The sequence below is a fragment of the Amphiprion ocellaris genome, chromosome 17, assembly GCF_022539595.1.
Source record: "Amphiprion ocellaris isolate individual 3 ecotype Okinawa chromosome 17, ASM2253959v1, whole genome shotgun sequence".
Classification (NCBI taxonomy): domain Eukaryota; kingdom Metazoa; phylum Chordata; class Actinopteri; family Pomacentridae; genus Amphiprion; species Amphiprion ocellaris.
Window position 1 is genome coordinate 13,687,325 of NC_072782.1, and position 22,288 is coordinate 13,709,612.

At 39.0% G+C, this 22,288-nt stretch overlaps 1 protein-coding gene across 1 annotated transcript; it reads left to right on the forward strand.

Moving 5' to 3' along the window:
- The first annotated feature begins 1,393 nt into the window (after nucleotides 1-1,393).
- On the forward strand, nucleotides 1,394-21,224 carry pdcl (phosducin-like). Its single transcript, XM_035949029.2, has 14 exons — nucleotides 1,394-1,700; nucleotides 1,859-1,942; nucleotides 4,617-4,733; nucleotides 6,472-6,612; nucleotides 6,700-6,843; nucleotides 7,863-8,044; nucleotides 9,243-9,326; nucleotides 9,716-9,962; nucleotides 11,123-11,409; nucleotides 12,482-12,629; nucleotides 14,474-14,832; nucleotides 18,943-19,126; nucleotides 19,534-19,715; nucleotides 20,157-21,224. Exons 1-14 carry the CDS (start codon nucleotides 1,694-1,696, stop codon nucleotides 20,718-20,720), a joined length of 2,730 nt encoding a protein of 909 aa, XP_035804922.2. The 5' UTR covers nucleotides 1,394-1,693; the 3' UTR covers nucleotides 20,721-21,224.
- The last annotated feature ends 1,064 nt before the right edge of the window (nucleotides 21,225-22,288 follow it).

Genomic DNA, 22,288 nt, shown 5'->3' on the forward strand with positions numbered 1-22,288 from the left:
GCAATAAATAAACACAACAGAGAGCAGATTTTTCCCCTCAACCATCCAGGCTGGGTTTGTGTACATTTGGTTTGAACGGCAGAACAACTATGTTTATACGTCATGTATTAAGTTACGAATTATGGGCATGTGGGTGCTGCATAGTGGCTTGGTGGGTAGCACTTTTGCTTTACAGCCAGAAGATCCCAGGTTCGTGTCCCAACTTTCCTGGGATCGTTCTGCATGGAGTTTGCATGTTCTCCCTGTCCATGCATGGGTTTTCTCCAGGTTCTCCAGCTTCCTCCCACAGTCCAAAAACATACTGTGGTTAATTAGTAACTCTAAATTGTCTGTAGGTGTGAATGTGAGTGTGATTATTTGCCTGATAGACTGACGACCTGTCCAGTGTGTCCCCTGTCTTCACCCTACGTCAGCTGGGATAGACTCCAGCTCCCCTATGACCCTAATGAGGATTAAGCTGTGTATAGATGATGGATTATGAGCATGTGCCTCTGCAAAGTCATATAGGGCACATAATGAAATGTCCACACCAGAGCCCTCGTGCACTTAACCCTTTGATCTACAATGTGGGTCGAAAGTGACTGATATTCAATAGAATAAGGGTATCTTTTAACCCATGTTGTGCATCAAAGGGTTAATGATATGACAGAGGGACAGTCCTCAAAAAGACAAATGAAAGTCTTGGTTTGCTGACATTAGCATGTAGCTTAAAGCAACACATTTACAGCCTCACAGAGCCACTAGCATGACTACAGGCTCTTACTGGTGTATATTAAAATATGTATTTTTTATAACTGTGTAGATAATGGATGGATGGATGGATGGATGGATGGATGGATGGATGGATGGATTGGATTTACAAGACACCACAGATGCTGGTAAATGCACATTTTGCAAATATTACTGCAAAAACAGTGTTCAAATGTAAGACAAATCAACATGATGGTTTTTCATCATCTGCCATATCTTTCACTGCTTACAAGACATAAAGTCATACTAGAAAGTCACAACGATCACGATTAAAATTCTCCATCCAGCCTTTTTTGGAGTCATTTTAGTCATTTCATTAGAAATTGGAATTATAGTCTATAAAGAATGTGGGGTTACTCTTTGCATCTGACATTTTTTGAGGTAATGTCAACTGTATTATTTCTACTAGTATTATGACCTACTAAAATAAACCAACAGTGAAGAGATCAAGGTGGGAGGTTCCTTCCCATGAAACAGCCTCTTGCAGCTGAACAGCATTTCGTACTTGTAGTATGAAGCTCCAAACTAAAGAGTGATAAGAAGACATGGAAAAACATGACAGCTGGTGTTGTTTGGATCTGGTTTAATATGAAGATATAAAGAGAGGCAGGACTGGGGAAGCATACAGTGTAAAAGCAGCAGAGAACACCAGCAGGAGGCGATAAAGAACGTGAAACCTGTGCTTGGCTGAAGTCACCGTCCCACTTTCCCTTTCCCCCTCTGACAGTAGGTAAAGGCGCAGTGCGGCGGAGCTGCAGCACTCACAGACTGGAGTTAACCTGTTGGACTGCTGCTGCTCTGTCACCGTCTCTTCTGTCTGCAGCTGGATCTCCCCCTCACAACTCCGAACCGACCGGCATCTCCTGCAAAAGGCTGGATTGTTGCACTTTCTCCTACTGTTTTATGAGTTGGAATGAAATTCTCCTGAACTGAGGCTGCTGTAATGAGAGGTACGTGTGATTGGAGCCCCAGTTGGTGCCTCTCTCGACCAGCACGCTGAATGAGGCACAGACTGGGGCCGAGCTGATGGCTGCATGTGTGATTGCCAAGTACTTAATCTGTCTGCTGTTAGACAGAAATTGATTTGAAACTTTTTTTTGTGTGGAAGCCTCTGTCCTAGGATCAGTTTGCGCTCTTCTCTTGCTGCTGCGGGAGCCTGTGTGTCGGGGGGATGAGGTTACCTCCAGCACAGGTAGGTGAGAGGTCAGCAGGTGTGAATCTGAAGCTCACTGTCTGACAAAAACCTGTTCATCTGTTGCTCTAATGGGTGTGATGCAGGCAACACGTGTAGGGTTTTAATCAAATGCTTGTGTTTTCATAATTCCTGTGGTTTTGTCAGGTCTTCCTCTGAGCATGGTTGCATTCCTGTAACCCCAATAAACAAAGACAGGCCCTGGCAGGCCACTTCCTAGTACAATAGCATGACATCACCATGTAGAAGAGGGACCGCAAAGAAGATAATTTACACAACGTCATGCCTGATATCTTATTTTTCTTCTAAAACTGACTGTAACAAGGAAAGCCTATCAAAAAGAAGGCATATCAGCTTGTTTTATAATTAAGTAAATGAGATCGAATATCTGAACATTTTATCTTTTAGTTTCATTGAAGATAGAAAGTCAGCCCTCAGCACTGAAATATTTATATTTCTAGCAGCAAAGCCCCCCGAGCAGACTTTTCCTGCCTGACCGGTATGGCCTCCTCACATCTCTTATATACACAATATACCATCCTGGCCCTCAGGCAAATGTTATCAGCTCTCACACATTTCTCCCCCACTTCATTCTGTCCATCTGATTCCAGCCTTTAAGTGCTGCCAGCTCCTATTATTTCAGAATGAAATGTTGCATCACTGCCCACACAGGAAGACTTGCAGCCCAGGACAAAAACTTTCTCCTCAGGCTCAGTCTGAGGGATATATTTCCTAATTTCAGTCTGCAGTGCAGTGGAGCGTCTTATGTAAGGTCAAAACGGGTGATATTTGAACTTTTGTCGACCTGTGAAATCAGAGGGTGTCTATATAGTTTACATAGCTGTCAGATGAGGTTGCTGATCTGTTGAGTGTGCTGCAGAGAGATAGAAAGATAGGGGCTGCCAGAAGCATGTCTCTGCATGTGCAAGGAAGTATTTACAAGTTCTTTACTGGATGTTTAACAGTTTAGCACACAGTTCAGATTATGTGCATATTTGAGATCTGTATTATAATCTTGTGGACAAATCTTAGGCTAAAGGGATGTCCAAAACTGCCTTATCTCTTTATAGGAAGATTCATTTTCTTATCCTGACCCAAGCATGTATGAACTCGAAGTAGCGCCAAAGCATCAGACAACCCTCCTCCACTCTCTCTCCTCTGTTTCTGTCTGTGCAAGAACAAAGGCCTTTTCATGTGCCTGTTCTTTCCCACACTGATTTGTTTGACCTGTAAAGATTTGTTTCATCTTATCTTTACTGTCTAATGGAATAAATTTTGGAAACATGCTATGTGCCTTCTACTGATGAGTTTGCTGTTAAAACCTCCCTTATATATTCATTATCACTAAAGTAAGTAGCTTAGCTTAGCATAAAGGCTGGAAACAGTTAGTCTGCCTGCCTGTCCTTTGGAGAGTCACTAATTAATACATTATATACCGGTTATTAAATTCGCTATAAAACTGTATATTTGTAAAAATCAATGTGCTGTTTTATGTATTGGATTATTTCTTCATTGATCGCAGTTGCAGAGACTGTTCTTGTGCCTGGCCAAGAAATAACTCAGTGCTTAAAGCCGGAGTCGACTGATATATTGCTTGGTTCATAATATTTAATATTGCCTGACACTGATGTATCAGTATTAGCATGTATGCTATGTCCAATATGCACCCGTATAAATATATATATATATATATATATATATATATATATATATATATATATATATATATATATATATATATATATATATATATATATATATATATATATATATATATATATATAGTCTGTTCAACAAAGCTAACCCTAAAAATAATGGACATGTTGTATCTCAACTATCTTTCTATCTATCCGAAAATTAATAAAGGCATTTTTTTAAAATGTCAAATTTGGACTTTGACACAGATAAAAACATTTATTCATATATTAACATGGGGTTAATACAACGTTCCTGTAATTTGACACTAAACCAGACTGAATTGTGCAAGAATTCAATTTAGCCTAAGTCTATGTGGAATAACTGATATGGTGAATAATATTGTCCTTGGTTTAAATTGAAGATATGATGATGTTTGTCTGGAAATGAGCAGTGAACTGCAATTACACAAGTCTAGGCTACATTTTTTCTTTGTTTATCCTAATGTAGGTTTTTCCCAAGACAGTTTGGAGAAATGTTTATATAATAACAAATAATACAATAGCAAAAACAGCCATTAACTGAAACATTTTCACCTGATGTCAGCTCAAAAAACTAGTTTTAAGATTTTTTTTCGGTGTCAGTTGTTTTTGTTTTTTTCAGGACTGACTATAATTTCTACAAAAATCCTGAAAAACAAGATTTGTAGTGCGAGCAGGAAGTAAAACGGGATCCCTTGGCCTTGTTAACAGATGCATTTTTAATGAACCAAGTCCTCAAGGCTCAAACTCAGACCTTATATTTGGCTGAAAGACGCATTATTTGCAGCTTAGAAATTCAGAGGCAGTGGTCCAGATGTGCACTGAGGCAGATGTTTCTTTGTGGGAAATGGATCTTTTGGCACGAAGCAAAGCTGCAGTCAAATTGAAACGATGCCATGTCAATATTTGATCTTCCATGTCACATCTTCATATATGATCTGCTTTCCTGTTTTATGTAAGCGTGACTTTGGCATGACTTTCCCCTCTTGTGTTCACAGTGAACCCATGCTGTTATTTCCCCTGTCAGCACTGGGGTGTGTGTGTTCGCTATGGTGAGGGCAAGTATGAGTGTGACTGCACTCGCACCGGCTTCTACGGTGAAAACTGCACAGTCCGTGAGTCCACTTAACATTATGAGACTTCCTCTCATATCCTCTGTTATTATTGCACTTTTGAAGAATGTGTAATATTATTTTGTACATGAAACAAGGGTCAGAAGATTGTTTAATGTTTTTGTTGTTAAACCAGGAAATAGTGCAAGATAGCTCCTGGCTCACAGAGTTAAATCTTCTCGTCTAGACCCAAATATGTGGAAAATTTGGAGGAACGGAGGCAGAAGCTGGATCAGGGCCATCTCTGCTGATTTCTCCAGCAGAACCACCTACAAGCTCTGCTGCTCTTTTCGTTAACAAAAGAATCCTCACATTCAGTCCTCCATCAGACCGGATGCATTTGACTGACTTTACATCATGCGTAATGTCAGTTAACCGGTGCTTTAATTGTGTGAGAGGACAATAAAAAAAGACGGAGTGGGAGGGTAAGAGAAGCAAGGCCAAACAGGAAAAGGGGAAATGGTACCGAGTGATAATGTACATGTGAAATAATATTATCACTTCTTACATAAGGTGGAATAAGAAAACACATGTACATCCAGAATCCGCTGTAAAGCATCGGCGTGGAGCTTCAGGCCAGCTTTGGCTTCAAAGTAAAAGGAGAAAATACACATTTAAATACACCAATTGCAATTATAATAATAAATATGTAAATATAAGAATGAAAATCTTGTTGACTTAATTTGTAAAAACACAAACTCCAATACAAACTGTACCGAAAATTGCTTCACCCTCACCCACCCCCTGTTTTTTAAGGTATGTTTTAAAGAAGTTAAATTAAAAAGAAAACTTTTCAGCATCCATCTGTCAGCATTGATAGGCTGTTACAGAAAAATACAAAGTTTTGTTTGCCAAGAAATGGTCAAAATTAAATACACTGGGTCATAAATTACACAATCTGGACACTTTCTTCAAAATTAATTTATGAATTATTTTGTCTATGGAATGTTAGAAAATAGTGAAAAATTCCACTTCAAATTTCCGTTAGTCCAAATATGATGATTCAAGATTATGCTTTAAAGAAATCCTCATATTGTTGTTTAATCAGTGAAATTATTATTTGATCATCAGAATGACTGACAATGATTTTTATTGTCATTGACTAATCAAATAAAATCGAATGTTAACTTCCCACTGGAGCTGTTGTGGAATGTAATTCCTGTCAGTTTATTAATAGGCCTTATCAGTTCATGCAGTTTCTGTGCTGTAATAAAATCTTTAACCGGCTTTGCAGTGTAGAATTGGTTTGATGATATGATCTTATATATTATTACTTAACTATATATGTAAAGTTAATTGAGGAATACAACATTTAAAACTCAAAAAGTAGAGGTAGAGGGAGGCTCTGATAGCAGACAGTACACTGAAGTTGTGGTTTGCAGGTATGTTATCTCAAATTCATGTGTAACTTAATCAACACAAATCAGCTGACCTACAGTAACCGTGGGGTTTCCGGGGCCCCTGAAGTTTCGGCGTCCTGGGCCAGCCTTGAAGCAGGGTGCTTTGCCTAAAAATGAGATAATTAGAAATTTTCATTCCGTTTGATTTAATTCAGTGAATCAGTGTCCAGAGATGCGGATGGCAACTCAAAAGACTGGAACCAGGCGATGAAAACAAGACCCAGCTTGCTAAGCGTTCTGTTGGACTATGGCATAATGATTTTCTAATGTTGAGTGAATTTCCACTCTTAATTCCCAGAGACCCTGACTTCCAGTAACAGCATTTATTTTCTCTCCTGCAGCTGAGTTTTGGACCAGAGTGCGTCAGTTCCTCAAACCCGGCCCAGATGTGGTGCATTACATTCTCACCCATTTCCGCTGGCTGTGGGACATCATCAACTACACCTTCCTACGGGACGTCCTCATGCGGCTGGTTTTGACAGGTGCAGATTCGGCGGCTCGTTCTAAGAAATCGATTCAGGACCGTCACAGGTTCAGTTTGTCTGATGATTCTTTATTTGCACCAACAGTGAGGTCCAACCTAATACCCACCCCTCCAACCTTCAACTCGAAATATGGCTACCTCAGCTGGGAGTCCTACTATAATCTGAGCTACTACACTCGGCTTCTGCCCCCGGTGCCCGAGGACTGCCCCACACCTATAGGGGTCAAAGGTTAGCTTTATGGAGCCACATTTTTACCTGAGGAGGGAAATAGAGACAGTCATTTCTGGAATTAGATCCATGACATGGACAGAAGCATGACTTCACATAAATGCTAATTCTGCTCTGCATCGACTGGACGTGTAAATATGTAACCAAACTATTCATTATACTGCCCTCAAGTGGCCAAAATCAATCATTGTACTTTTAAGTATACTTCTCAAGTGGTATATTTTTAGAAGTAACAACTGAAACATGCTAATTGTACCATTTAACATTTAAACTTATGCCAACAGATCCTGGTATCACATGTCTGGTCAGATAGTTTCTGATTTAAAATCGGATTTTGTTTAGAAAATTATTTGAATTTATTCATGAAAAGATGCTTGCTTGACTGTCTTTGTTAAGTATTTAAAAACTCTGGCTTCCTCTGTCAATGGAAAAAGGAATTTTGTAGCAAAAAATGCACCAATGCACCAAAACCGAATATCTGTTTTGGCACTAGTATAAAAATGCTACACATCTTTACTCATAGTAATGCTATGTACCTTTCAGTGGTGAAATGAGCATGTGGTAATTTGATTATATTATCTATTATTATTTTACACTTTACAGCATTATTTTATGTTATATAAACAATCATTTTAATAATGAAACCCACAGTGTTTTGTACATAACAGTTAAATAATTCCCTTTTTATTTCAATCCACATCTCCTTGAGAATATTTTCTTCAACAATTTGGCCAAATAAAATGCTCAAATGCCTTAAAATTCTCCTTAAGTGCAGCACTTGAGTAGTATGTACATGCTGCTTTCCACTAGTGGATCATTTTAATATCTAGCTCAGAACACGTCCTTTGATCAGCGCTGTTTTAGATCTAACTAAGCTTTTCACCACACACAGACCTTGGACTGTTCAGAAGCGCATTGTGGATGTGTTAACTGTTTCCACAGACACACATCTTCAGTATTATGACTGGCGCATCTGTGTTTTCACTTGTTTTGTGTGACGCTGCGGTTTTTCTATTCAGGCATGTCTGGGCTACCTGACCCTGAGCTGCTGGTCGACACGCTTCTGAAGAGAAGGACGTTCAGAGCCGACCCCCAGGGCTCCAACCTCATGTTCGCCTTTTTCGCACAACATTTCACCCACCAGTTCTTCAAGACCTTCAATCGCATGGGCCTGGGCTACACCAAGGCACTGGCACATGGGGTTGGTGCATTTAGAGCTTTTTATATTGTTTTGTATACATAGTTAGTGCTTTCCAAGGAAAAGAAAAAAAAATGATGGCAAGTTCTATGCTGTGGTAAGTATTTGCAAACATAAAACAACAGAAATCATTTCAAACCAATAATTTAAAAAGTGCACTGCAGTATAAAGCACACAGATAACACTTCTAAAGGGGTAATTTGGCTTTTTACAGTTTTGTTTTTCTGTGGATTGACTGAACAAAAGGCGACATGTTCATTATCATTAAGCTTTGGGGATGCCTGTCGGTGGAATGGGTTATTTTTGTTTGGACAAAGCCACAAAAGCTGGTGAGAGCTTTGCTCTATCCTGAGAACAGATCAAAAAAAGTATCTCTCACTGTAACTTTTTTTGTGATTTATTGCCTTTTTGGAGCTAAAACAACAACTCACAATTTAGAGTTTTATAAAAATATTTTTATTTTAGAGACAACAGAACAATTTTACCATAAAAACAAAACAAAACAGCAACACTTCGAAATCAAAATAGGCCAACAAGAAAACGATGAAACTTTAAGAAACTAAATTAAATAGCAATAGTGTAAAAAATTAAGAGGTTGAATGTAACATAGTAATAAACAACTATTTATTTATTACATTTATTACTTTACATTCAGTGTGTTTATTACCCCACAAAGAAATCTATTTTGAGCCAGAAATTTGAATGTAAACAAAGTACTAGCCAGCCTAGTTAGCTATTAGCTAACCCCATTAAATCATTCTCATGTCCATAACAGCTGACATTCATAAAGGGGCTATTATTTTTCCTGGCAAAACTTTTAACTGAACTCTGACCCCAATTTGCAATTCCTGACATATTCATAAACAAGAAAATATATGATTCCATAGGTAAAACAACGATATCGTAAAAATTTTTGACTTAACCTTTCTCTTTTCTTGGTGCATTTTGCTGCTAGTCTACATTTTGTCTCAACATGAACACAAAGTTCCCCTCATCCCACCCAATCTCTTGAGATATCATTGGAAAGGCCAGGATGTCCTCTATAAAGCACGTCAGGATGTAGTAGGGTAGCTCAAATGAGTCAAAAGATATAGATGAAACACAAATGTCCGGTACAGAGGGCATAAATGAATGGGCCGAGTCTCAGGAGGAGAATGTTGTTGTATCATGTAGTGTGTTTTTTTCTCATTCCTTTATACAGGTGGATGCAGGACACGTTTATGGAGACAACCTGGAACGTCAACTCCAGCTGAGGATTCACAAAGATGGAAAACTTAAATATCAGGTAAATGAGTTAAAACCATTATCTTATAATGTCCCGTCTCAACATGTTCATCAAGACTGGCACAAATGATAAACATGCTGTCATCCTAAGTGCTAATATACTAGCACCTGGCTTTTGTTTCCATTTCATGGGAAGAGAGTAAACAGTGTGATGGCATTGTCGTTAATCAAGCAAGCACGTCAGCCAAAAATGTTTCTCAAGCTGGTGATATGTCTGCCAAGATTGTTCACCCAGAAGAGCAGCTGCAAACTGTTAAAGGTGTAAACATGCTGAAGATGCTTTCTTAAACTGATATATATCTATATAGCACTCAGAGAAAAAAATCATAAATATCAGATTTTGAAGTGAGTTGCAGTGTATCAACATTAATTCTCATTTTTACCCGTCAGTTAATTGATGGAGAGATGTACCCTCCCTCTGTAGCTGAAGCATCCGTTAAGATGAGCTACCCTCCTGGAGTCCCTGTGGACCAGCAGATGGCCATCGGGCAGGAAGTGTTTGGACTTCTTCCTGGTTTAGGACTATACGCCACCCTGTGGCTGAGGGAGCACAACAGAGTCTGTGACATCCTGAAAGCAGAGCATCCCACCTGGGACGATGAGCAGCTTTTCCAGACCACACGGCTCATCATCATCGGTGAGTCGGACACAGTTTAAAAGGAATATTTTGGACAGTATGTTTGTTTTCTTGGAGATTGATAAGACCTTGATGTCTTCTGAAGCTAAAAGCACCATCACTGTCAGGTTAGCCTTTCAGAAAGAGATAATTGGCACATTAAAGCTGGACATGGTCTCAAAAATGAAGTCAATGCAGAAGTGCCTTAAACCTGTATTTTTTCTAACAGCCAGCAGAGGGCAGCTCCTCTGGTTAGAGTACGAGGTCTGACTTATAGAAGTCTATGAGAAAATCCCCCAATTTCTCACTTGATTTGTGACGTCACTGAAAATTTTTCTAATAGGTTTATGGTCTTGGTTGCTACTTTCACATCTCTTTCAGCTCAGCATGATATACACTTTGTAAATTATGGCTCCATTTAGAGTAAAATGAAAAATAAAGAAAGATATCCTTTAAGGTGCAGCTACCTGGTGATCGACTAGTTGCTACCTCATCAGCATGTGTGGAATGCTCAAGCTCTCCGTTGAATCTACCCCTCTTTTAACAACAAACAGCTACTGACCTCTCTAAAACTCAGAGATGATTGCTTCACATTCTGTTAGATTAATTCATACAAAACCTACAGAAAATATATATTTTTGGTTTTATGTGTTGCACTATATTTTAATTCAGAGTAGTTTACTAGGTGGTCAGCAGAGACTTTACTTATGGGTGTTTTGTACGAGTTTGACTTATACTAGATATGCTATGCTAATTAACTATTTAAGGTGCTTTTTTCACATTTAGAAACAACAGTTTTATAGGGTTTTATTGAAATTTATGTGCTGGACAATCTAATGGCCAATAAATGAAAGTAGGCAGACACTTTTTGTTGCCTTCACACAGACCCTGTTCTTTATGCTAAGCTAAGCTAACTGACTACAGCCTCATATTTAACAGTATCTTACTTTTGATCTAACACTAACAAAACAGTTTCTTTAATGCTTCTTTCAAAATGTTTTTTTTGTTTTGTTTTGTGTATTTGAGGTCATTTATTTAATTATAGTGCCTGTTAACACCTTTTCATTTTGTTAGTGTCAACCTGAGTATGAACCTGTTCAGTCATGACTCAGTGTAAACATGCTGAGTTTAAATTTAATCTTTCTGCTCTTTGTTTTTGTGTCTCTGCATGCTCTTGTCAGGTGAGACAATACGAATAGTGATTGAGGAGTACGTGCAGCACCTCAGCGGATACCTGCTGCATCTGAAGTTCGATCCCACCCTGCTGTTTAATTCCCACTTCCAGTACGGGAATCGTATCGCCCTGGAGTTCAGCCAGCTCTACCACTGGCACCCTTTGATGCCCGACAGCTTTCTTATAAATGGAGATGAGCTGTCGTACACACAGTTCCTCTTCAACACGTCTGTTCTCACACACTACGGCGTGGAGAAGCTGGTGGATGCCTTTTCTCGGCAGCCTGCTGGCCAGGTAGCAAACCACAAACACTGTAATGATAGCACATAAGAAGTTTACAATTTTCAGAGTACAGTAGTCAAAGTTATGCACTTAGTAGCTGTCAACGGCAAATTACAGGGAACTGTGTGAAGTATTTTTTTCTAGCATTCACACTTGGTTTTTCTGTTTTGCTTCTTTAGTACTCAGGAAGTGATAAGCATAATTATGTTAAGTGTTTTTCTCACTGAACTGAAACTGGTGACGAGGGAAGACAATGATTCATAACACATGACTGTCTTGCAACAAAAATAGAGTTTTATATACTTAATGGAAATAGAAAATTGTAATATTTTATAGGGTTTTTTGTCCTTTGCCTGCAATATAGGAAAATGTATTAATAGACTGGAAACAGAATTAGTTTCATAAAATTTTCCAGCCCATGCAATAGCTGAATTACAACCACATGTAAATGCATACAGTCCAGCAGAAAATTCAACAAGAAGTATTATACCGTAGATCTGCATCATCTAACCCTGTCATTCAGGTTATATCTTAAAAAGTAAAGAACTAAATAATTTCGTTTTGAATTAACCAACACAGAAATTTTAGTTTAAATTAAACACAATATTAAGTTGAAATAATTACCAAAATAATGTTTGCAACTTTATTTATCTAGCGTAGCATGTAAATGATGCGACCTGGAATAAAAAGCTTTCTTTAGAAACAAACTATATATTTGTTTTTTTTTTTTTAATACTTTATATATATATATATATATATATATATATATATATATATATATATATATATATATATATATATATATATATATATATATATATATATATATATATATATATATATACTGGTTTAGTTTGTGCGTAAAGGCTGAGCACTATGCTGCATATATACGTAGATGATATCTAAGGCACAATCTTGCATGTGCTGCATCAGTAAAACTAAACAAAGATGTCAACGTGTCAAACTGCAGAGTTGCATGCATGAAGGCAGGCATTTGGGTGTGGGTTTGTTTACATAAACCATCTGAAAAATAGAAATCTCACAGACTGAAAATCATTTTAATCCTCAAACCTTTGTCTTACAGATCGGTGGAGGCCATAACATCAATGCTGTGGTGACCAAAGTAGCCGTGGGGGCGATAAAAGAGTCCCGCCAACTCCGAATGCAGCCTTTCAACGAGTACAGGAAACGTTTTAACCTTAAGCCGTACACATCATTCAGTCAATTCACCGGTAAGACAAACTGTTCTGTGTGCAGCCCACACAACACGAAGTGCAGCCTTCAAAGAATGTGATTTACAGCTTTTACATGTTTATGGGAACAGCTTAAGGTGCATTCTTGGAATAAATGCATCTGCTCCCTTTGCAGGCATTTTAAAGAGTATTCTCTATATCTTTCATTGTGATCCTGTGAAAGATGCTCAGATTCTTCTGCTGTTGATGACATTGTGATTTGCTTGCCATCTATAAATGTACAAACTGTATTTTAACTTCATGCTGGTGTGCAACATGTAGTTTCCATGTCACACTGAAACATATGGCAGAGTCTACTGTCACTCTGTCTGAGTCTGAGGGTGCTTCCAGCTCCTTCACTAAGAGACCTGAGAGGTTATCACAGTTCATAGAGCCTCTCTCTGAGAATCAGCATACAAAATATGCCACTTTAGCTCATTTTCTTCACCAAGGTATATGAATTTCTTGTTGCATTCAATGTAGCATCTGCTCATTGGTGCTGTAAATGATATTCACACCCTAAAAGCTGTTTAATGGAGTCCAGAGCTGTGAAAACTGCATCTTAGTCCATTTAACTTCTGACTCTGTGAGGCCCTGCTAAAATACTAGAAACTAAATGCTAATACTGTGACAATGATGATGTTTACCTGATATAATACATACTGTGTTCACCAGCTTAGAATATTGCATCAACCTTTGCGAATTAGAACTAAACACAAAACAGCTGGGACTGATTTGAATGTCATTTGCTGTGTAGATCATTTGTCATAAACTGAAGTATTGCACAAAGTCATCTGATGACCTAAATTAAATGAAAGTCAGGGGATTGGAAAGTTAGTATAATCCATTCTGAATAGAATATGGCTGAACCAAATTTCACGGAAAAGTCGTGAGTTCATCAAAACGACTGGGATTTATCATCTGGGACACCTGGCAGCAGATGGCATCGGCACACTGATTACAAAATTTGAGACACAGAAGTGTCCCAGTGCAAGAACACCTGAAAATAAACAAACAATATACTCATTTACAATATACAATATACTTATATACTGACGCTACACATTCATCAGAATCTCAGGAATATCCAATTCCCAACCCTTTTTATACATCATCACAAAGCTTGGTCTCACCCCCATGCGGTAGATTTGTGCATATATTCTCATTAACAGTCAACATTAAACATGAAATAACAACTAATGTCACATAGTTTTCACTAAGTTTGTTGAGAAATATAACTTTGGAAAAGTACAAAAGACTCTCATACGGCACTTTTTAAAGGACAGGACCAATGTTTAACCTTCATTAAATGCATAGCTACTGCAGAGTTTCAATTAAAGTTTCAAATAAAAAACTATAACTTGCTGGTGATGCATCAGGAGGAGTCCAGAGAAGCGATAAGGCTTCTTCATCTCGTCGCCAAATTTCACAGCGCTGTCCTGTAGTTCTTAAAATAGTCCAGTACAAAATGTCATAGTAATCTGTCAGATAATTAAGTTTCAGTCCGGACCAAAGAGGTGGACAGACCTGCCAACATTAACATCACTATCCGAGGAGCTTTAGCAAAAAGCTACTGGACTTCTCTTTTAGGTTCTTGAAGATGTTTCACCTCTCGTTAAAGATGCTTCTTTAGTTCTAACTGACGGATTGGGAGATGTATTTAGTCCTGCATGTAGAACTTGAAAGAAAAGTCCAGTGCCCTTTTACTGAAGCTCCTAGGATTACTGAGACCTGGCTAGATCCATGCTGCTAGTGTGGCTTAGAATGATCAATTCTCAGTGCACTGTCACTGATAAACTTTTAAACTGTGCAATACGTTTTTGTTTGTTTCCCTTCATTTCCAGATAATGAGGAGATAGCCCGCACGCTTGAAGAGTACTATGGCGATATTGACGCAGTTGAGTTTTATCCCGGCTTGATGCTGGAGAAAACACGACCGGGGGCCATATTTGGAGAAAGCATGGTGGAGATGGGCGCCCCCTTCTCCCTCAAAGGCCTCCTGGGAAACCCTATATGCTCACCAGATTACTGGAAGCCCAGCACCTTCGGAGGCAAAGTCGGCTTTGACATAGTAAACTCTGCCACACTCAAGAAGCTGGTCTGTCTGAACACCAGGACGTGTCCTTACGTGGCTTTCAGAGTTCCAACAGAAGAGAATTCCCAACAAGAGAAAGATGGCAGTAACGTACGGACTGATGAGCTATGACCCAGAACGTAATGTGTTGAGATCTCTATGTGAAGGTGAAAGAGGTGGCTGCTATAAAACAAACAAGTGTTAAAGGTGTGCGTGTGGAGAACACAGTTATACTTGTTTGAACAGCACTGGAGAGTCACACAGGACTCAGAGCTCAGTATGAAATCAAACCTGCCTTTTACTTAATGTGCTCACTTTCATTCACACACTTGAACAAACACATCAGAGAGGACCGAAACATATGAGTTCTTGTAAATCGCTTTGACTGAAATACTACAACTATACATGTTCACACTGTCTGATAATAAAGGTATGTGCTGTCTGTAGATTTATTTTCAAGAATTTATTGCCATGCAGTATAAGCATTCACAGAAATAAAACTATAGACACAAAGTGGATTATAGTCCGTTTATTTAAACTGGCAATGATTTAAATATTTTTTACTATCCATTGTTCTGTATCTCTCATGAGTGTCCATTCCCGCTTCCATTTCTCGCCCACTGTTTCTGGTAAATCTTGTGTTTCTTTTGGCGTGAGATAGAGGGGAGACTCAGCCAATACCGCAAGGCACATTTTTTTAATAAACAGGATGTGAGGGATATAAAGTTTACAACAGAAGGGAGCCTAACCCTGTGCATCATCACCTAAATGGCAAATGATTCAGCAATTGTATGACGCTACAGTAATTCCTTCCAACCTGCATTGTAAAAGTTAAAAGGTAGCATTTTGGATTTACGATATTAGAATTATAGAGCTCACAGTAGGAGCGAGTACACCTTAGGGGCAGGAGGAATTGTGTTGCTCTACTTTTTAATGTTCTGTTTAATTCAAGTCTGGCAATACTTAACCAGGTCATAGTTATCACTTATTCTTTCTTTAGAAGCGCTTATGTGATTTTTGCAGGGTGCTTTGGATCATTATGATGCCAGAATATTCCTCTTCTGCCAAGCCTCTGCAGTCTGGAAGTCTCCTTGTCAGCTAGTATTCTGATACAGCCACAGGCATTCATGGTGTCATCGATAAATCTCCCCATCATTTTTTGCACGCATGCGGCCTCATACCATAACACTTCCACCTCTGTGCTTCACTGTTGGGACTATGCATTCACTGTGATAGCCTTTACCAGATTCATTCCACATGTGCTGGAACCCATCTGAGCTCAACAAATTTATCTTGGTCTCAGCCGATCAAAGAATGTGCTCCCAATATTAATCAGGCTTCTGTTCGTGTTCTTTACCAAAGTACAATCTTGCAGTTTAGAGCTGAACAGCAAACATTAAGGCTGATATTATGAACTGTCCTTCACACTATCTGAGCTGTCACAGAAACTACAGTTCCCACTGATAGCTCCTGTGCCACATCTGAAGCACTTGCTTGTTTGTTTCTCAGAGTTAGATTGTACAAGCAGCGCAATGTCATGGGCATCAGTTCAGGATGATGCCTTCTTTGGCACTGATTAGTGGTACTATAGCTTGTTCTATGCATGTTCATTACTGCTGCAGTTGTTTCCACTGATGTTTAGTTGGTCACTGATCTTCCTACATCCACTGCCAAACATTGTGAAAATCTCACAGGTTATTTTTTTAATACATCCGGCAATTTCTTTTCACGTGAAGTCATGATGCAAATATACAGATAGTCCAAAACTGAGAAAAGTTCTGGTGTTCATGGGTCACTTCATGACAATTTTCATGGAATTAGGCTAACTGGAAATCACAGGTATGCTCAATTTCGTTTCAGTGTTCATAGGTTTTCTAACATGTGTGTCAGTAATCACAAGTGTGTTTGACTTTTGTTGCTTTAGGTTTCTACTTTGAGGCCTGTGTTTTCAATACAGTCTTTGTAAAGTATTTGTTTTGATTTTTCAAAACACTACTTGTCAGCTTTCAAATAAGTCAAATATTGAGAGGTGATGCAGTGATGATTAATGTGATGCATGGAATGGAATCACCTCTGCTGTTTGCTGTGTATTTAAATACGTAAGGGATTATTTATGTCTGGAAAAAACACAAGTATCCAGACAGACATTATGGCAAATTCTGGTAATGTGTGCTTGCTGTTTGTCTTGATGATTTAAATTCTGTAGTGGTTTGCCTTAACAGAAGGAAAGGTGGAACCATATCCTGTTGGACTCTTATCAGGGGAACTTGTGTGAAAGTATGTGAAAGAAAACAAGTAACAATGAAAACAAAATGTTTGACTTGGCAAACCTGGTGCTGCCAACCAAGGTTGCAGTAGTAGTTGTAGTGCAAGTGGTATATTTCAGATTCATATTGCCCTCTAGTTGTAAAAGTAGGAAACGCATAACACTACTCCTAGCATCTTCCCAGATTTTACATGTCAGATGTGTTGCGTTTGATTGCTCTTAGTAAAGTGCAATCTTACAGTAAAGTCAGTTAGTTTTAAATTATAATTTGGGTGGCAAAAACATAATGGACTACACAACGTAGCTACTTCAATTTGATTCACGTGATAAACATAGCTTGAATAGTAATTTCGAGCTAAATGTAGATTTTCTTTGCGCTTTTTATTTAAATTGGACATCTCCGTGAATCTCGAAGGCGTCAGAGTCCAGGGGAGTGGCTTGCAGCAGCTAAGCTAGCAGATTTAGCGACAGTGAACAGTGGCTGTTGGTGACATCTTACTGGCCATAAAATTAAGGTAAGACGACAAACATTCGTTAGAAAAGACCTTCTCTGTTTTTAAAGCAGTGTATTGTATCGAAGTCGAGTTGAAGTTAATGCCTTTAGTTTACGGAAACCTAATGTTGTCACAGGAAGTCAGCATAGCAAAACTTGCCAGCTTAGTTGGCTAAAGCTAACTTAGCTCACTTTCACAGCCGCCAACGGTCCTACTTACATAAGTAGGCTAATTGGATTGCCTCTGTCCTCTTTTCAGTAATGTGCGAGCACATGAAGAAATTACCCAAACACTGAACAGTTTGCTATCTTTGCTGTAACATCGACGGAGATTCCCGGACAGTTGAGTTAACGTTAGGTGTTGGCTGCAGGCCCTCGGAGCTGCTGTCAGTGTTGGAGACATGTTTAAACACGGGGGGAGAAATTGTTTTCCATTGTCTTTAATTTGCAACCTAACAAGAGAGCGGTAGACCTAATATGTAAGAAGTATGGATCTGGCATGAGCCTCCATCTGTGCACTCAGGCTGGCTTAGATACGGATCAGTGCATCATAAAAGGCCTTTCAGCCCAAGTTTGATAAACTGACACACTTATTATAAGCTATGTATAGTGTAGATGTCCTATTTTTGAATTAAGCTCTTTATATCCGACCTGTGACAGCTGGGATGACTGTCAGTGTGGATTATTATATTACACTAAATTGTGTGTTTATAATGTGACAATGAGTGTAAGTGTGAAGAGATGGGCCATTGTTAACCCTTTGACGCACAACATGGGTCACAAGTGACCCAAATCCAATGGAAAATGGATATCTCCTGACCCACGCTGTGCATCAAAGGGTTAAAGATGAGGCAAGTGATAATGTTGTTACTGTGAACTAGGGCCAAACAAATAATTGAAATAGTGTCTGAATTGCAGTATCGCCCAGTGCACTATCCAAATTGCAGGTGCTGCATTGTTTTGATGAAGGTTGTAACAAAAATAATCCATCCATCCATTATCTATACACCGCTTAATCGTTATTAGGCTCACAGGGAGCTAGAGCCTATCCCAGCTGACTTGGGGCAAAGGCAGGGGACACCCTGGACAGGTCACCAGTCTATCACAGGGCTACACATACAGAGTGTAACAAAATATGTTAGAAAAGAAGCGCTGTAGTGTTACAGAAAACCTGCACTCTACAAATCATATTTTCCAGACGTAAAGGAACAAGTTAGCTCAGTAAATATAATATCCTCATTTTTATGTTTTTTTTCAAAGATGACCATTCTCACTTAAGCTGTGACTCATATCGCATGTGATGTCTGTGTTTGTGTGTCCTTCAGCCCTGTTGTCAGCTGCCATGCTCATGCAAATTATTAGTCAAATTACCAACATCGCAGTTGTTGTGCTTCATTAAATACAGTCTGTAAACACAGGGAGTAAATGCATTAGATTAGTTCACATTGTTGTCCTTGTATTTACTTTATCTGGCAGGTGAGCTGCTGCCATGACGACCCTGGATGACAAGCTCCTGGGGGAGAAGCTGCAGTATTACTACAGCAGCAGTGAGGATGAAGGCAGCGACAATGAGGATGACGATGGGGAGAGAAAGACCATTCGGAACGCTGATGTCGGTGAACCTGAGATAGACTACAGTGCAGATGGAAGTGCTGTTAACACAGGTACCATAATCTCAGACAGACAGTCACAAAACTACACTATTTTGCAAATCTATTAACTATAATATATGAGAGGGAAAGAGTTGTAGTGACCAGTGTGTCTGATATTTATCTACTTTTCCCAAGTATCAACAGAATTACCAAAAATTTAACGTTGGTAAAATTTTAGTAACACATAATTGGATTTTAAGATATAAATGATTTGTAGACTGCAATAATCTGGATTATACATACTAAACATTCCATTGTAACAATCAAAATATTTTCGACTTTGGTTGTTTGTATTTGTGAATAACCAAATTCCATAGTTTTAAACCCACACTGGTGTTTCACTTTGAATAATCATTCATCGGGATATGTATATGAATATATTTACTGCGGGGACAATGACAGTGGCTGTTCTATCTCAGGACCAAAGGGTGTGATCAATGACTGGAGGAAGTACAAGCAGCTGGAAGTGGAGCAGAAACAAGAGCAGAAGAAAGAGATGGAAAGACTGATCAAGAAGCTGTCAATGTCCTGCCGCTCTGACCTCGACCTGGAAAAAGACAAAGAGAAACAGAAAGAGCTGCAGGAAAAAATCAAGGGCAAAGTAAGTAGGATGAGGAGTTAAAAATATGCTGTACATGAGAAAGAAATTCTTGTGAAGACCCATCTTAAAGCTGTGCCACACTTTCCAATAGAGTTCCTGCTGTAGGGAAAGGCAAATTTTTAATCCAAATTATCAAAATCATATAAGATTGCAATCAAAATCCACTATACATCCTCTTTTTCCTGACATCTAGCTATGGATATTGAAGTTATTGACACTGTAATTGTAACGTTGAATTAACTTAGCATAGCTTTAACGTATTAAGGGAACAACATATTTAATAAGCTAATAAAGAACCAGTCTGGCTGTTTTGCCCTCTGCACATTTTTTTGTGCTAAGCTAAGCTACGTTAGTTTTCCTGACTGTATGTTGTCAATCTTCTCCTAACCCTTGGCAATACCACTAATAAGCATAATGTTTTCCGCTATGTGCGCTCTACAGATGACCATGCAGGAGTACAACATGCTCCAGGAAGAAGAGGACGATGAAGACTTCCTCCAGCATTACCGCATGCAGCGCATTGAAGAGATGCGGCGTCAGCTCTGCCGCGGCAAACGCTTCGAGCAGGTCTACGAGCTCAACAGTGGAGAGGACTTCCTGGAGGCTTTAGACAAGGAGGACAAGAGCACGCTGGTCATGATCCACATCTATGAGCCAGAAGTGCCGGGCTGCGAGGCCATGAGCGGCAGCTTGATGTGTCTGGCTCAGGAATACCCGCTGGTCAAGTTCTGCAGCGTACGCAGTTCAGCCATCAGCACCAGCGCACTGTTCAGAGACAGTGCTCTGCCTGCTCTGCTCGTGTACAAAGGAGGCGACCTGATCGGCAACTTTGTGCGGCTCACAGACCAGCTCGGGGAAGATTTCTTTGCTGTAGACCTGGAGGCCCTGCTGCAGGAGTACGGCCTGCTGCCCGACAAGCCCCCCATCGTCTCCAAAACAATCCGCAACGGAGCCATCATACAGAACACTGTGAGCGACGAGGACTCTGACCTTGATATAGACTAGAGCCAACAAATCTAACATGCATTATTTGCTTGGGAATCATGCGTACACAGTCTGCATGGACTATAGATAATTTATATATATATGTGGACCCATGTAGTGATGACGGACTGAGCCTGGATTGCCATGTAACCACTTACACAACCAGCATCGAAGCAGAACCAAAAGTAAATGCGCACACACAACAAACACCAGTGGGTTTCATATCATTCCATCATAAACATTAGTTATATTTAATGAGCGTAAATACTTGCTATCTTCATGTTGTTAAACAGAGAGAATGCTGTAGGTGTTTGGTTAAATGTTTTGTTTGAGCTGTGACTGTAAACTATTTATTTGTTGTGTTAAGACACATTTCCTTGTTTTGTTTCATTTCCACCGAATTCTATGTTTTCACTCTACAGAAGATAAAACCTTCAGCCCAACTGGCTTTTAGTTAATTTTCTAACTTTTATATGTGCTGTACCGTTTCAAATAGTGAGAACAATAAACTGTAAAGTGTTTGGACTCACTGTTTGTTGCATTTATTATTATTATTATTATTATTATTATTATTATTATTATTATTATTATTATTATTACAAGTTATTCAAGTGAAGTTGAAGCTGCATTAATCAATATTCTTTATATCAACAGTGGATCATACGACTAAGTGTAATACGTGCAGAGGAGCTCGCACAAATGATTTGACACTCCCTGACATTCCCTGAGCTCTACAGAGCAATAAGTCCTCTTTCATCAGCAGTGTTTCCCGTGACAGGAGACACACAAGTTCTGATGAACCCACTGCATACAAACTGCTGAGCACCAAGTGGCAGACAGACACTTAGTGAACCATGTAGTAGCAATAGAGGCAAATATTTCATTTAGCAGATGGAAAATAGGGCTTAATGTGGCCAGGAATGCAATTTTATGTTAATGCTATTGCCACAGTTGTAGCCTCTGCTCAACTCTGTCAAAGAATAAAAAACAAAAATCAACAAATACAGCTTTAATATAAATTTTTTCATTGAGTTGAATGTGTTTTAGTAATTTAAAGTTAAACACTCCTGGTTAATCCCATTTATAACCACTGTTCCCTCTAAGATGCGCGCGTGCGCAATTGTGCACTGCTGACACGGTCTCCGCGCACAGAAAAAAAATCCAACCTAAATTGTAAATAAAATAAACACGTAACAATTCATTCTGTGCTATTTTTCAATGTGAGTCAGTGAGTGACCGGTGACTGGCTGCTGCAGCCAATGATGCGATTCACATACGTATTTACCATAGACCAGGGGTATTCAACTAAAATTCAAAGCGATCCAGTCAGAGAAAATGTATTAAAGCAAAGGTCCGGAACATCATAAAGTCTAACTTCAATTAGTGCGATATATGTTGATGTAACCTTGAAGTTTTATTAGCGTGTGAATGTAATCAATAACTGACCATCAAATCAAATAAATTCAGTACGGTTCAAAAACATTTTGACAACATTTATTAACAAATAACTTTTGATACAACTGTACATCTTAAAATTAAGTGCAGAACTTGAAAAAATAATGACTAAACAACCCAAACCAGCTTATATA

Excerpts from the sequence above, each read along its gene's own strand:
- pdcl (XM_035949029.2), top strand. Across the intron at positions 4,734-6,471 it reads CGGTGAAAACTGCACAGTCC|CTGAGTTTTGGACCAGAGTG; the intron begins GTGAGTCCACTT and ends TCTCTCCTGCAG. Across the intron at positions 14,833-18,942 it reads ACGTACGGACTGATGAGCTA|GCTGCTGCCATGACGACCCT; the intron begins TGACCCAGAACG and ends TCTGGCAGGTGA.